The sequence below is a fragment of the Symphalangus syndactylus genome, chromosome 14 (assembly GCF_028878055.3).
Source record: "Symphalangus syndactylus isolate Jambi chromosome 14, NHGRI_mSymSyn1-v2.1_pri, whole genome shotgun sequence".
In the NCBI taxonomy this organism is placed as follows: Eukaryota; Metazoa; Chordata; class Mammalia; order Primates; family Hylobatidae; genus Symphalangus; species Symphalangus syndactylus.
In genome coordinates this window covers 86,142,328-86,159,331 of record NC_072436.2, presented here as the reverse complement: position 1 = coordinate 86,159,331, position 17,004 = coordinate 86,142,328, and the positions used below count along the sequence as shown (strand labels likewise).

The following is a 17,004-nucleotide window of genomic DNA, read 5'->3' as shown; positions in this document are numbered from 1 at the left end:
AAACCTTTCCATAGAGTTTTGTGTAGTAATGAGCCTTACAAGTCCTCATGACCCCTTGATCTAGAGGCCGAATTAGGGATGTTGTGTTTGAGGGCCAGTAGACCATGTCAGTGCCTTCAGTGTTGAACTCATGGGGTTCTGAGTGGGGGCATTGTCCAATACCAAAAGAACTTTAAAAGGCAGCTTCTTACTGGCAAGGTACTTTGAGACTTGAGGAACCAAAGCATCAGTAGAACCAATTCAGAAAACCAGTTGTCATTGTCCAGGCTTTCTTTTTGTACAACCAAAAGACTGGCAGCTGGTATTTATTTTTTCCCTTCAAGGCTCAAAGGTTAGCAGCTTTATGAATAAGAGCAGTCCTGATTATAAACCCAACTGCATTTGCACAGAACAGTAGAGTTAGCCTATCCCTTTATGCCTTAAGTCCTGGTGCTCACCTCTCTTTCTCTTACTAGGCTTTTGTGGCATTTTTTTCCAGAACTGGGCACTTTCATCTGCATTAAAAACTTGTTGAGGCAAGATACACTTTTTCTTCAGTGATTTTCTTAATGGCGCCTGGGAACTCATCTGCTGCCTCTCGGTCAGCAAAAGCTGCTTCTCCCAACTACTTGACATTTTTTAAGCCAAACCTCTTTCTGAAATTATCAGACTGGGAGCTCTGTGAACCTTTCCTGGTTCTGAGGGCTACCCAATTAAATATTAATAGTCATGCCATCCTTTGCTGGTGTTACATTCTCCAGCCTTAGATCCTTCACCTTCCTATGCCTTTAAATTGTCATATGATGACTTCACTTTTTCTCAAATCATATTAGTCTTTAGGTATGCCTCTTATGGCAATCCTGCACTCACATAAAAGATGCATTTTTAATTAATTAATTATGTATTTATTTATTTTGTAGAGACGGGGTTTTGCCATGTTGTCCAGGCTGGTCTCAAACTCCTGGGCACAAGCAGTCTGCCCGCCTCAGCCTCCCAAAGTGCTGGGATTACAGGCATGAGCTGCTGCACCCAGCCAAAAGCTGCATTTTCAATATGAGATGAAAAGATATTTCACAAAAAAGTGCAAGGTCTTTGCATCTGCTGGTGTAGTAGCTTCAGGGATGGCTTCACAGATTTCCTTTTCTTTTCTTAGTCTTCAAATGGTGGGCCACCACAACTGTAGACCTCAATCTACAATACATAGCAAGCAGTTCATCCTTTTCTTGTAATGTCATGACCTTTCTCTGCTTCTTGGCAGTACTTCCAGCATCACTAGTGGCACTTCGGGTCTCATGATATTAGTCAAGGTTTACGGTATTGCACTAGACACTGAAAAATACACAAGAACTGTGAAAGATGGCTTTTTACTGTGATACCCAGTGTACTAGAGAGACCATGTGGAGATGATTAGCGTCATAGGCATTTTAAGTAGGCACTCAACAATACTTGAGCTCATCGCAGTAGGAGTTAGAGATGGCTCTGAAATTATTATAGTAGTATGGTACATACCAAGATTTAATACTGCACAAATGGTGCCATTCCAGTCTGTGTTTGTGTGTATGAGTTTTGATAATTTTTAATTTTATGACAGATTTGTATATATTTTGTGGTAGTCAATGATAAAATAGACTAACATCTACATATATTTTGTGCATTCATGACATACCTTTTTCTTAATCTTTCTGTTATTTCTAGGCTAGGCCATTCATTTGAATCTTTTCAAATTGTCACAAATCTCTAAAAAGTTTTCCAGTTTATTTATTGAAAAAAATCCATGTATAAGTGCATTTGAATAGTTTAGGCCCAACTTAAGGTTTTAGTATATTTTATAGTAGATGTCTGTATAATTTTATAGTAGATGTATATATACTTTTATAATAGTGTATTTTATAGTAGGTGTATATATACACATATGCATTATCTACTGTCTCTATATATATGTACTTTGTTTGTTTTATTTAAAATGTTCACCTTCCAACGGCCTCTTTTACATTTTGATAAAACTGGGTAAAGGGAAGAAACATTTGGGGTATTTAAATTGCATTACACTCATTTTTTTTCCCTTTTCCCCTTCTTTTCAGTAAGTTACACCTTCTTATTTAACCTTCACCCCATCCCTCCGCACACAACCACCACTTGGAAATTATTCTGATTTGATGGTTGTGTTCCCTGTTTTCATTTTGAGCCAACCTTAAGGGTTGCCAGCAGGTGGCAAACCTAATTTTACATTCCAAGTAATCAGAAAATCCTCACAGGTGTTTTGTCATGCAGCTGCAAAAAAAATTGTATGGATGGCAGCAGTAGTGCTGAAATTCTCCATAAAAATTGGATTCTCTCTTCCTTGAACTTAAACAAATGCTCATTTGTAAACTATATAGCTCCACAACTAATCTCTAAAAAGGAATCAGTTGCCATCCACTTAAGTAAACTTTTCTTCTGCGGCTGCTAGGTAAATACCATCCTTGGACTTAATGAGTGCACGTGTTTGTTAATGTTCTGTTCGGAGCAGGAGAGCATTGCATGAATGGGCACATGTGACTAGGCAGTAACTCGGGGTTCATCTCTACTCTGTTGGGTGATGTGTCTCCGCCTCTGCTCTCCTGTTTCTAGCCTAAACCCACCAAGGGACGAATGCGCATCCACTGCCTAGAGAATGTGGACAAGGCCCTTCAGTTCCTGAAGGAGCAGAGAGTCCATCTTGAGAACATGGGGTCCCATGACATTGTGGATGGAAACCACCGGCTGACCCTTGGCCTCATCTGGACCATCATCCTGCGCTTCCAGGTAAGGGTCTCTGCCCAGGGTTGGTCAGAACTTAGGCCGACCTCTCAGGTATGAGCATCCTTGTAGAGCTGGCCTCCCTTTGTCAGAGGGATCAGGAAGACCAGGTTGAAAGCACGTCTCAGAGTCATGTGTGTTACATCCAGCCCTCAGAATTGAATGCTGCCTCGTAGGCATGTGGAAGCTACTACATCCTCCTGTAATTGTACTAGCCCTGATAATCTTAGCTCTCCTGTCAGACACATCTCAGTGGCCCAGTGGCTTCTAGGCTGCATCCCAGCCTGGCACTTTGCTGGCACCTGCTCTAAACATCTCGTCTCTGCTGCTTGGCTCTCAGGAGCAAAGGTATAAGGATGTGGCCAATGCTAGGTTATTAGCTTAGACTGCCTCAACTTCACTCAACTATGACATGTGTTACAGACAATTTTTGGCAAAGCTGTTGAGGGTTGTGGCATGTGTGTGGGCTCTGTTTTCACCTTCTCATTCTCTTTGGATGTGAGGAAGCAGTTTGCAGGAGGAAAGTACAAAACTCTTGTTTCTTTGAATGGATGATGATTTTATGGGTTTTGTTATACTTGAGGAGGAAGGCTCTAAGTATAGAAGTATTTTAAGCCAGAAGGTACTCTCAAGGTCATTTTGTCCACTTCTTTCACTTTATGAAGAAATCGGGGACCCACAGAAATTTGCACCCTTGCCCCTGATGACACAGCCAGCCAGGGCTATAGTGGGTGCCTCTGATCCCTTAAGAGAGAGCACTCAGCCTTTTGGGACTGTGCAGCACCACGGGCCTGATTATTGGTTCTTTCTCCAGGCGCATGCTTTGTACTCATGCATTCCAATTAAAATTGGAAAAGCAGGAACAACTTTGTACCATAGTGTCAGGTTTCTCTGCAAACGAATATTCTAACAGTCCTGTCTCCTCAGTGACTGTGTTCTCTTGCCATTCCTTCCTGTTCTGCCCCTTTAATAAAGATCTGTTTGATTTTTCTGGGTAAACAAAAACCTCACACAAAAAAGAAAAACGAAAAATCAAATTATAACTTGCTTTGTTTTCTTATTGAAACTCTGAAATCAGCCTGTGAACAATCCCTTTTCCTTCTCACTTGCCCTAGGATTGGGCTTCAGATAGTGTCGTGATTATATATGTGGGAGGAAGGGGTAGGGGACTAGAATGAGTTACAGGAAGAAATAGTTTCCTGACTGGCTGGTTCCCAAGCTGGCTGATCATCTGATGCCATTGGGAAACCCTCTTAATAATTCAGGTTCCCAGGGCCTAGCCCTAGTAATTCTAATTAAGTAGGTCTGAAGAGAGAACCACTGTTGAAGATGGTACAACATCATTAAAGGAGTTAATTACAGCAATCAAAGACAAAAATTTTCCCCAGACAGAACTCTTATTTCTGTCATTTAGTTCCTGAATGATTTGAAAATGGAGTAGCCATTGAATCCACTAGTTACTGCTCTTGTGTCTTATGGCAACAGAGGTGCACTTATTAGCAGGACATTCCTCAAGCTTCACCCCAGTTTTATGGAGTAAAATGTTGTATTTCTGTTACCTTTGGCCTGCAATAATCAGAGCATGGAAGGCCATCCTGACTCGACTGTCTTGACAGTGGGTCAGCATCTTTCAGGATTCTCAGCGTGAATTGCTTTGAGTCATTGACTAATTTACTTCCTGCCAGTTTGCCTATTCCTATAATTCAACTTACAAATGCTGATGTGTATTTTCTCCCTTTCTGTTGAGGTGAGAGTCATAGGCTGCTGATGTTACCGCGTGGCCTGCAGTGTTGTTGTCTGACATGACTCAGCTTTCTCCAGAAGCTTTATTAAAACATTACCTATTCCACAAAAATAATATGATTATGAATCAGCCAAGGCCCAGCTATAGATATCCAGCATATCTATAAGGATACTCAACATATCCTTGTAGATATATAGGGTCAAGCTTCCCTGTGTATCTACAACGGTCTCTCCTTCCCCCAGCTCCTGAATATACGGTTTTACAGCTTCCCAGTGTGTGTTTGTGTGTGTGTGCGTGTGCTCTCATTGCTACCAGGATATGGCCTGCCGTATATGTGCATAGAGGTGTCCATTAAATACTGATGATGACACAGATTTTATGATGCTGCCCCTTTAAAAGAGAGTATAAGGGCCAGGTGCGATGGCTCACGCCTATAATCCCAGCACTTTGGGAGGCCAAGGCAGGTGGATCACTTCAGATCAGGAGTTTGGGACCAACCTGGCCAACATGATGATACCCTGCCTCTACTAAAAATACAAAAATTAGCCAGGTGTGGTGGCAAGCACCTATGATCCCAGTTACTTGAGAAGCTGAGGCAAGAGAATCGCTAGAATCTGGGAGGCGGAGATTGCAGTGAGCCGAGATCACACCACTGCGCTCCAGCCTGGGCGACAGAGACTGTCTCAAAAAAAAAAAAAAGTAAAAGATGGTGAGAAACTGGAGTGGAAGTCTCTAAGTTTGCCTAGTTTAAATAGGGAGCTGTCTTCATTTCAGAAGCGTAGACTTTGTTTCCATATGGGCAAATCTGGAAACAGATACCCTTCTTCACACAGAAGCATAAGAAAGCCAACGGGTTACTGTGTGTAAGGTTGCAGCCTGACTTTCCTGGTGAGCCTGTCTCTCACCCCTTGAGTGAGGGTTGCTCTTCCACATTCCCTTTCTGCACTTGAGCTAATAATGATCCTCATATTAGAGACTGGGGTTTATACAGACTCAGGCTTCACCTTCTTAACACAATTAAAAATAGAGAACTTTTTTTAATGTTGTTTCAGTTCCCACGTGTTCTTCCTAGTTGAAAGTTTCTAACTTTTTAATCCTGTATTTATATATTTTGTCTTCATTTTCTCTCTTTTTCAAAAAGAATTGTGGGAAGTGTTTGTAGATTGAATGGAGTGAAGGTAGTGAGGAGCATGACAGAGCAGAGAAGCTTAAAATGACTACAGCTGGAGGCGATGGAGGGACTCCTGGCCAGCACCGTCCACTCCTGACTCCATTCCACATTTTACTGTACAAGAAGAAACTTTCATATAATAGACAAAAGTGTATTTGGAGCATTTGTCTAAAATTATGTAGCTGGCAGTTGGCGCCTTATCTAAGAACTAACATTCACAGACCCTTATTATGAGCTCTGCACTTCGTTATATCATTTAAGTGCATAACAGCGCTGCGAGATTAGCCACTGTTATTATTTTCATTCCTCAGATGGGGAAGCTAGGGAACCTGCCCAAGGGCACATGGTAGGTGATGGAGCCTGAATTCACATCCAGGCAGTCTGACTTTGGTGCCAGCTGACCAGGCTTTGTGTATAATGTTGCAAATATGCTGCCTCTGAGCGGCTTATGAATGCGCACCATGGAAGCACAGCGTTTAAGCCCACACTTGCTCTAATAGTTTGGAAATGGTGCACATAGTGCCCTCATCAATGAAGGTTGCACCTGGTGTGAAAAATGTTTACTTAGAAAAAAACTGAACTCAGTATTTTTCTTGGGGTCTGGTGAGATTCCAGATGCACTGTATGAACCACTGTGCTAGATTCTCACTGGAAAGATGGGCTGTCTCAGGGGTAAAAATGACCTCCGATAGGTGCTGGGAAGTCCCGTCAGCCTTTTGTCTGTGCGACATAGAAAACGTAGTTCTGGTTGTGTTTCTGAAGTGAGCCCAGACTCAGGAATGAAAACTCAGGAAGCAGTTTTCATTGACAGCGTAGATCATCTGCAGGGCAAAGCTTTGATCTACAGTTTATTCTTTATGTATATGCAGACCTGTTCTTCAGTGGCTCTTTGAGGCAGCTGACCCATCTATTTGTCTAATATTTCTTTGTAAATCTTAGATCCAAGATATCAGTGTGGAAACTGAAGACAACAAAGAGAAGAAATCTGCCAAGGATGCATTGCTGTTGTGGTGCCAGATGAAGACAGCTGGGTGAGTGTGAATGCAGAGGGCATTGGGGCTGCTTCTTCCAGGACTGAATTCCACTGCAGTCATCACTTAGAAGGTGTTGACAGGTATCTTTCCCACTGCTTCCATTGGGAAGTCTTGTTAACTCGTAAGCAGTTGATACGACTTTTCAATTAGCTCTCAGAATGAAAGGAGCTCTAATTTATACTTTAGACCTGTCCTGTCTTCATAATCAGTCTCCTTCTCTTTATTAAGGAAGCTCTAGAGAGCATTATATTTTAAATTTGAAAACCCTGGAAGCATGCTTAGGAATCATACCCATGATATTTTAAGAATACAGTCGTAGGTTTTCTTCACCCTTTAATTTCTGTTTTGGGGAGCTTTCTTTGCACAGTAAACAATAGCATAACCTTTTAATATCTGTGTCAGTTTCCCTTTTATTTTTTCATTGAAATTTCAGTGAAGCTGCTTTTAGAGAACGACATCTTTTTTGTTGCTTACTATTGTTAGGACTCAACTGATGCTAAGGCTTCGAGTTCTTAGCAAATTGGTTTAAGGTCATAGGTACTTACTGAGACCCAGTTTTAGGTTAATTAGATTTACCGTCAGAACTACTTCAAGTATAGATGTAACTCTAATGAACATGAATTCAGCATATGAAAATCAGAACTCCATCCACTCTGAGAGCTAGCTGAAAAGTCATCATGTCTATAAAGAGCTTATGGCCTAATAAAAGGGTCAAGTCAGGTATGAACCTTTAATCAGCCACTGATACAAAGTTATTAATAGTCAATACGGTATAGAATAGCTGATTCATTATGGGTAAGTTTCACACATAAATTTTTCAGGGAGGTACTACTTTTACAAACTTCATCCAGTTAAGTGGCATATGGAAGAAGGAAAGCTGAGTGTCACATGAACAGATTGTCCCACCATTTCTTGTCCCAAAGTAATGTGTGACAAGGGACTGCATGTCCTGGTGTCTTTTTAGGTAGAGTAGAAAGCCAGTGGAAGCAGAGGCCTCAGAAGTGTCGAGGTTGTCGTCACTTTTTCCTAAGTAAGAGTAGTGTTTTAAATCTACGACACAGTTCACATCTTTTGTGAGACTGAATTACCAAGCAAGAAAAGCCACATGGATGCATGTTTTATTTTTATTTTATGGCAGGCTCGAGTTGACAGGTTATTTGTTCTGACTTGATTGTCCTTAGTGATATTCACTGCTTTAGGTTTTACAATGCTTACAGACTTTTTATTAACAAAGCACTTGGCAAAAGTATAAACCTCCATGTGGTAATTGTGTTGCTTTTCCCTTCTGCTTTGTCCTTGGCAGGTACCCCAATGTCAACATTCACAATTTCACCACTAGCTGGAGGGACGGCATGGCCTTCAATGCACTGATACACAAACACCGGTAAGTCCATACAAATCATCCTAGCAATCATGGGGTAAAAGGTTGCTGTCCTTCCATAGCAGGTTTGGGTGACTTTTCCATATCCGTTGCCTTAACTGTTGCACCATGGTGGAAATTTCTGCATTCCATGTGAGGAAAATATGGGAGAATATATAAATTCTTCCAAACAAAATAGACAAGTTCACCCTTAATCTCTTTTTTCTTAATAAACTTTGAAGTGTTTATTCAAAAATCAGGTTTCATTGTTTGATGATTCCATAATTGTATATTTCAGAATTTTACTCCACTAAGTGGTGATTTTAACCTTTTCGGAGTAACAGTCATGTTTCATTGGTCATATTTCTTTTCAAGCCATGATTTTTGTTGTGTTCCACTGTTGTTCTGCACAGGCCTGACCTGATAGATTTTGACAAACTAAAGAAATCTAACGCACACTACAACCTGCAGAATGCATTTAATCTGGCAGAGCAGCACCTCGGCCTCACTAAACTGTTGGACCCCGAAGGTAGGGACTCGAGGGATTACAGGTGGGATTTTTAGCATCTCTACGATCCAGGTGTTAATGTAAAATCTGTTTTGTGTCAGTATGTTTCATTTGTACAACATGCTTTGGGAATTATCAAAGGAAGAGCTTAATTTTGGTTTGGGAATTTTTTGAGGATTTGTGGAAAGGATGACACACAAAAAGGCCTTGAAAGATGAATACGATTTAAACAGAGTCTGAAGGAGAGCGTGTGCGGGCAGAGCTACTAGCATGAGCAAAGGTGCAGAACCAGGAAAGAGGAAGGAATACCACTATTCCCTACTGTTAGTGGATGGGATCTCCATAGGGGCAACAGGCAGCAGGGAGTCATTGAAGGTTCTTAGCAGCTGTGCTCGAAGTAGAAAAGTAGAAAACCTGGCATAGGCTCTCAGTGAATGCTTGTTGGCTGACATTTATCCGAAGGTGGCAAGCAGGGTGGATGGGGATGGGTGGAGATTGCAGGCAGGGGCCTTGTTACGAGGCTGTGCTTTGCTAATGAGCAAGTAAGAGTTTAAATGAGGAAGGCACATTTGGGAAAGGGGAGTGTAGGGGTGGAAGGAGCAGCAGTCATAGTCCTTTCTTGCAGCTGCATCCCATTCTCTGCATGGAACTAATCCCTCTTTACTCTGTGAGTCCCTGTGTAACTTGGAGCTGACCTGTTTGGAGCAGTCCCCCAGCTTGTAGCTCCCTTGCTTAACAAAATCCTAATTCTGGGTTTCATTTCAACGTTGAGCTCTCATAGGAACTTTTTCTAATTTTGAGAAGCATTTAAAATATCAGGATTTGTTTGTAGTGCTGGAGATTTATAGATCCTCTCAGCTGTGAACAAATATTAGAGAGGAAAAAAACCATGTGTATGTGAGTGAAAGTTTAAAGTTCTTTTAAATATAGAACAGGAAGTTTAACTCCCCAAAGGCAGATCAAGGTCATGAGGCTGGCAGCAGGCTTCTTGCTATTTTCCAATGCATCAGATTCACTGATATGTTGGCTACAGGAAGCTGAGATAAAATTATCTTTGTACTAACCCATTAAATGGTTTCTCAATATAAACAGAAAACTAAAATTCCTTGGGTTTCGATAAATCTTCATGCTTAACCCCTATCTTACTATGGGAAGGAACTTTTCCTTAGCCCTAGTTCTTTGTGCTTTGATAAAGAACGTTTTTTTCCCTATTGCAGTGACAGCATTTTTTAATAACTTGCTCATTAGTTAATCTTTCAATCACCGCCCAGTATGAAAAGGGGGATTGCTGTTCCCCAGATCTCAAGACAAGGAGCTAAAAATGGCAGCTGATTTCACTTTTGTCCTGTGGGTTTGATCTTGATTATTAGTTGTCCAGGGCTCCAAAGAGCATCAGTTAAAATATACTTGTAGACAAGTTAAATAAAAAGTTTTACCTTCTCACTTCTTTGAGTTTTGTTGACATTTTGTGTTGATTAAATTGGATACCTACACTGGCATTTTTTTCTGGCTGTCCTCCAGTTCACTCTCCTTTGTGCACACTTTGACGGGTTGAGCAGACACAGGAGCCCTGGGGTAGGGAACAGTAGCTGTGATTCTGGCCCTCACCACCACTGGCTGCCTTAGTGACCCTGGGCAGGGAGCGTGCCAGCATTGTGTCCTAATGTTCTCTTGTTTAAATTAAGAGAAACAATTTTGCTCCATACAAGGCTGTCAGGGGTGGCAATAGGAATGGGGGCGTATTTATGAATGTATATTGAAAAAGAGCCTGGTAATACCTGTTGAGAGCTGTCCTTTGTGTTCTCTTCACAACCTATCCCAAGTTGAGTGCTTTACTCAATATTGCCAAACTTCAAAGACTTGCCATTTTAAGTTGTTTGTTCCTTCTCTCAGTACCTATTTATTGACCACCTGCTTTATGCAGGACAGCACAGCGGGAATGTGGTAGGTGGAGTGGCATAGGGGCTTGCCCAGACAGGCTTCTACCCTTGGGGACTGAATTTTGTAAGGCAAACAAAACATACATAAAAAATCATAACCTGGCAAAAGGTGGACTATGTGTCCATACAAAGCCCCAAGGGAATAGAGGAGAGAGACAATAATATCAGCTGTAGGGATCATAAATGGTTGTATTGGGTGGTAACTTTTGAAATGGACCTTGACGGATAGTAAGAAAGTTATGGGGTCATGAAGGCCATTTCAGACAAAGGGAAGTCATAAGTTAAGGAAGGCATATTGGAAATTATGTGGTGCGTATAGGTAATGGTGAATGGTCAAGTTTGATTCAGAGATACAGTGCTAGCTGCAGTGGCTCTCATCTGCAATTTCAGCTACTTAGGAGGCTGAGGTGGGAGGATTGCCTGAGCCCAGGAGTTTGAGGCTGCAGTGAGCTATAATCATGTCACGGCATTCTAGCCTGGGTGACAGAGTGAGACTCTGTCTCAAAAAATTTAATAAGGAATACAGTGTCTGAGAGGTAGTAGGCTATAGAATTTAGAAATGTCTAGAACAATGCTTGACATTTAAAAGAAGCCAGGTGAATATTTGACAAATTGATGGAAAAAAGGGAAGGAAAGTTATAGCCAGATTCTAGAGGACAGAAGCGCTTATACTTTATTCTTCAGACTGAGTAATTTTGAGCTAGGAGGAACTGTGTTCACAGCTGTGCTTCTGGAAGATCAATCTGGTTGCACTATGTGAAGGAAATCGAGTAGTAGGGAAAGCTGGTGGAGGGAGCCATTGTTACGGGGCTGGTTATGTGACAGGATGGGTCTGAACCGTGAGTAACAATAAGGATTCCATAAATAAGGGTCATCCCAACTCAGACTCAGTGACTAGCTGCTGGATGCTGGTAACAAGGAGATAAAGATATCCAAAGACTGAGTGACGGGGGGCGGTGCTGGTCCTGTAGGCAGCAATGAGGACTCAAGCAGAGCTAACCCCGTATGGTAGTAGGGCAAGGAGAGGAATTAATGTGTCTGTGGAACGCGTTTCATGAATATTCACATAATGGGGAATCAGTGAGATGGTTTTACCCTCATTATCCTTGTAATTAATGTGCTGATGGCAGAACGCTCAAGTACAAACACGAAGACGCTGCACAGTTCCCATGTTGACCAGCAGTCATTGCATTTGTTCCTGCTGCCTGAGTGGGGCACAGTAGCATGCAACATGCTGAACAGAGTCTTCTCTGGGTTACAGACATCAGCGTGGACCATCCTGATGAGAAGTCCATAATCACTTATGTGGTGACTTACTACCACTACTTCTCTAAGATGAAGGCCTTGGCTGTTGAAGGAAAACGAATTGGAAAGGTGAGCTCATGCCAGTTTTGTGAGTTGTGAGACGTAATTAAGGTTCATTGAGCCCTCATTCTCCCATGCACTCATAAAGTTTGCCAATCTCAATTTGTAGTGGACTCTCCAGATGGTAGGGAAATCAGCGGAAGCCTCTTCATCCTGAAGGGTAATGAGGTGGGAGAGATGGCCACCATATTTAGGAAAGGATCTGGGGGCTGTCTCAAACCCAGCAACATCTTTCTCCTCAACCGCTCCAGGAAATTGGGTATTGGAAATCTGACTGAGTTGCCTAATGTCATGGGTGTGACATCCTACTTAATACAGTTGAAAAGGCCCCAGCATCGTGCTTTTTACTTCTCATTTGGCTGATGTTCACCTGCCATGTTTTCAAAACACCTCAGACCAGATGACATTGTCCTCTCAATGCAGTGAAGTCAAAAATTAATGGGCATTTATGGGACAGGATCAAGCTAAATTGAGCCCTTTTTGTTTCTGTAGGGATTTCAGATGTTAGGCTACAGAAATCATTCAGAGTCTTTTTGCTTGGGGGTTGGGAAGTTACAGAACCAATTACAGTTAAGCTGTCATTGCTGACAAATAATAATCACAGTCTGGGCCCCTCTTAGCAGTTGGTTCCTTGAGTTAAAATGCTTGTGCCCAGGTGCAGCTGAACTGTTTCAAAGCCGGTCAACTGTTTCAGAGCCAGCCAAACTGTTTCAAAGCCGGTCATTTTGTGTGCATGCACTCGTATAGGGTTGCAATGGTATTTAACTTACGGAGCGACGTGATCTTTTCAGTTTTTCTGTCCCTTGTTTACAGGTGCTTGACAATGCTATTGAAACAGAAAAAATGATTGAAAAGTATGAATCACTTGCCTCTGACCTTCTGGAATGGATTGAACAAACCATCATCATTCTGAACAATCGCAAATTTGCCAATTCACTGGTCGGGGTTCAACAGCAGCTTCAGGCATTCAACACTTACCGCACTGTGGAGAAACCACCCAAGTAAGATGCATATTGTAGTGTGATCATTAATATGGAAAGACACATCACTGTAGCCAACAGACCCCTATGTTCTGATTTCAGTAATCTCATCACTTAACTGAATGACTCTCAGTAGCGTGTCCTACTCCTTTTCATCTGATTCTATGTTGCTGAGATTTATGATAGATCATGCTGTCTCTGAGCCTTTCCCAATAGAAATGTGCCATTGACATACAGGATATATGAGAATTCTAAGAAATGGTACAAGTCCCCAACCCCTTATCCAAAACCATTGTGCCTAGTGTGTTTCAGGATTCCATAATTTTTGGATTTTAAAAAAACAGCACAGCTCATATGTTGTATAAGACCCCAGATGGGACTAAGGCAATAGCCCATAAGCCCAGTAAGTATCTGTAGCAAAATGTGTAAATATTCACATTGCATTAGATAAAGACAATAAATAATTTCATAACAGTTCAGATCAGGTTTTGTAACCCAAAAAAAAGTTTGATTTTTTTCATATCTTTTTTAAGTTCATAATTGTTGAATAAGGATTGTACACCTTATCTATTGCTTACCATAGTTCCAAAGTCATTTTTTCTTTTCTGAAAACTCAGTTGCATATATCTTGGTAAGGTCTCTAAAACCCATTGAAAATTACATTAGGTAGACATTTGAAATAATCCGTGTTGAATGCATTCAGCTACACTGAATGAATGAAGTAAGTCCATTGTCCAGGATTTGGGGTTTAAACCTTGATTGAAGTGAATACAAAGAGTATTGCATGCCCTTAACACCCTCAAATATAAGTGTCAGCAACAACAAACAACCACAAAGAAATTCCACGGTTTGGTATGTTTCAAGGTTTGTAATAGCCAGTAAGTAACCTACTGATGTCTCTTTGACATGCATTTCACATAAGTCAGACCAGAGTTAAATGGTTTTTAAAATGCATGACTGTGTGAAATTTTTTTTTCTCCAGTACCAAATGAATGTTTTCCCCTGTGTTTAGATTTACTGAGAAGGGGAACTTGGAAGTGCTACTCTTCACCATTCAGAGCAAGATGAGGGCCAACAACCAGAAGGTCTACATGCCCCGGGAGGGGAAGCTCATCTCTGACATCAACAAGGTAAAGTAGATCTGGACTCTGCATGGGCCCTGACCTCCTGGAGGCTTCAGGTTCTATCACTAGGTCTCGACTGCTAAGAGGACAAGAGACTGGAAGCAGCTGTCCCCACCTGCCGAATTGACAGTTGGCAGCTGATGCTCAGGTGTGGCAAAAGACCAAGCAAACAATGGTACCGAGCTAGGCTGCTGGAAGCTTCAGGGAGCAATGTTAGATTTTATCAAACCAGCTTTGGCGTAGGCTATATACCTTGCTACTCAGATACATATCACTTTACTTCTCATCTGAGGCAATTGTTTCAAACATCTTTAAATTACAGAAAGGAGAAATTAAAACTTTGTTTCATGTGTTTGGAATCATAGTAGTTGTGGGGCTTAGGATGTTGGCTTCTTCCATTAGAGATGCTGTCAAATAAGCAATTTTAATCATCATGCCTATTATGCCTGCAGTGATAGAAATTCACAGCAGGCATTATTTCCAACTAGAAAGAAATTTGAAAAAATCTAGAACTCTGGTCACTTGTGCAGAACTACATTCCTTTATGTTGCTCATTAAAAAAAACTTTTTTAATAGAGACAGGGTCTCACTATATAGCCCAGGCTAGTCTTGAACTCCTGGCCTCAAACAGTCCTCCCACCTCGGCTTTCAAAGTGCTGGAATTATAGGTGTGAGTCACTGCATCTGGCCCCACTTAGATTCCTTTGAGTGGAATGTTTGATTTTTTTTTTTTTTTTTTTTTTTGAGACGGAGTCTCGCTCTGTCACCCAGGCTGGAGTGCAGTGGCGCGATCTCGGCTCACTACAAGCTCCGCCTCCTGGGTTCACGCCATTCTCCTGCCTCAGCCTCTCCGAGTAGCTGGGACTACAGGCGCCTGCCACCAGGCCCGGCTAATTTTTTGTATTTTTAGTAGAGACGGGGTTTCACTGTGGTCTCGATCTCCTGACCTTGTGATCCGCCCGCCTCAGCTTCCCAAAGTGCTGGGATTACAAGCGTGAGCCACCGCGCCCGGCCTGATTTTTTTTTTTTTTTAGGTGAAGAAATACACTTCATAGGAATGAATTTAATATGGACAATAGGTCAGGATTTTGAAAGAAATTTCAGATGTGTAAATTTTTTAAAAGTGGCTCAGGGTGGAATGAATGAGAAATTCATATGAATTCTTAGAAAAATCGTTTATCTTTTTTATATGATCAAAGCTATTTATAAGATAATTTATTTCCTCTCAAAGTAAGAGATTCATAATTTACTTTATATTGCTTCATATATACAGTTTTGTTTTCCAAGTACAACACAGAATCTTTAGATTTAGATGACGGAAGAGCGTTCCCATGAGGATACACTGAGAGAAAAACCCGTTTTTTTTCTCAAGGCTTAAGAGTCAATGAGGGTGGGAATGGGATTTCCCATTCAAGTTGTCAGGTCCTTTTGAGAAATACTAGCTGTTGACTGTAGCCATGGAAGTTTCCTTGAACACTGCAGGAAACTGTGTTTGTGTGTGTGTGTGTGTGTGTGTGTGTGTGTGTATTTTCATTTTTGTAGGCCTGGGAAAGACTGGAAAAAGCGGAACACGAAAGAGAACTGGCTTTGCGGAATGAGCTCATAAGACAGGAGAAACTGGAACAGCTCGCCCGCAGATTTGATCGCAAGGCAGCTATGAGGGAGACTTGGCTGAGCGAAAACCAGCGTCTGGTGTCTCAGGTTCTGCTCTTGACATTATTAAAAAGACTGTTCCTGGGGTAATCTAGAAACACAGACCATCCCCAGGGGCATAGGGCCAGAGGACAGCTGCTTATCAGCATTCATTATTCTGGAGGAACTGTCAGGTCACCTTGGCCACTTCCCATGAAGAGGATGTTTGTAATTTCTAATGTACACTTCTATTTATCTAACTTTTCATAGATTTGGAAGCAGCTCAAGCAGAGTTTGTTTAGAGCCATTGAGTGTGTGTGAACTGTTCACATTTATAATAAGTTCTAACAGTTTCTGTCTTTTCTTTAATCTTTGACCAACTAATCCTGTGAGGCAGTTAGACTGGTTGTGAAATGAACAAAAATGGCTTGCTTTTCCACCTGGCTTGATATAAGCTATCACCTGCTCTAGCTTTTCAGTCAGGTACTAGATATGAGCTGGGCCCCTCTGCAAAATGAGCAGTTTGCTTTGAGGAGGGCATCTAAGCTCAAGGCAGAGACCAGTGGGGTGGGGGACTCAGGAGTCAGATTTAGCTTTAAGACCACCAGGGATTAATGTGTGCTCAAGATTTCATGTCTGTTCTGTTTCCTTTTGGGGGGGGTGGGGGCGGGAAATGGGATTTTTTTTTTGAGGCGGAGTTTCACTCTTGTCATTCAGGCTGGAGTGCAGTGGCGCCATCTCGGCTCACTGCAACCTCTGCTTCCCAGGTTCAAGCGATTTTCCTGCCTCAGCCTACCAAGTAGCTGGGATTACAGGCACGTGCCACCACACCCGGCTAATTTTTGTATTTTTAGTAGAGACAGGGTTTCACAATGTTGGCCAGGCTAGTCTCGAACTCCTGACCTCAGGTGATCTGCCTGCTTTGGCCTCCCAAAGTGCTGGGATTACAAGCATGAGCCACTGTGCCCGGGTGGATTTTTTATTTTCCTTCTTTTCATTCCGTTTCTCTGTAGGACAACTTTGGGTTTGACCTTCCTGCAGTTGAGGCCGCCACAAAAAAGCACGAGGCCATTGAGACAGACATTGCCGCATACGAGGAACGTGTGCAGGCTGTGGTAGCCGTGGCCAGGGAGCTCGAGGCCGAGAATTACCACGACATCAAGCGCATCACAGCGAGGAAGGACAATGTCATCCGGCTCTGGGAATACCTACTGGAACTGCTCAGGGCCCGGAGACAGCGGCTCGAGATGAACCTGGGGCTGCAGAAGATATTCCAGGAAATGCTCTACATTATGGACTGGATGGATGAAATGAAGGTAAAACCTGACTGAAAGGAAGGAGGACAGAGCTGATCCAACCAGGGCCCTCTTTTCTGGGACTCATTCACTA

At 42.1% G+C, this 17,004-nt stretch overlaps 1 protein-coding gene across 3 annotated transcripts in view; it reads left to right on the top strand.

The window, feature by feature from the left end:
- SPTBN1 (spectrin beta, non-erythrocytic 1) overlaps positions 1-17,004 on the top strand; it is a 212,223-nt gene that overhangs the window by 151,239 nt on the left and 43,980 nt on the right. For all 3 annotated transcript variants that reach the window (XM_055242815.2, XM_055242816.2, XM_055242817.2), the window contains 9 exons: positions 2,590-2,763; positions 6,612-6,703; positions 8,010-8,090; positions 8,480-8,595; positions 11,776-11,888; positions 12,693-12,880; positions 13,872-13,989; positions 15,526-15,684; positions 16,629-16,931. In XM_055242815.2, the coding sequence (XP_055098790.1) occupies positions 2,590-2,763; positions 6,612-6,703; positions 8,010-8,090; positions 8,480-8,595; positions 11,776-11,888; positions 12,693-12,880; positions 13,872-13,989; positions 15,526-15,684; positions 16,629-16,931 (1,344 nt within the window). The remainder of the gene's footprint in view (positions 1-2,589; positions 2,764-6,611; positions 6,704-8,009; positions 8,091-8,479; positions 8,596-11,775; positions 11,889-12,692; positions 12,881-13,871; positions 13,990-15,525; positions 15,685-16,628; positions 16,932-17,004) is intronic.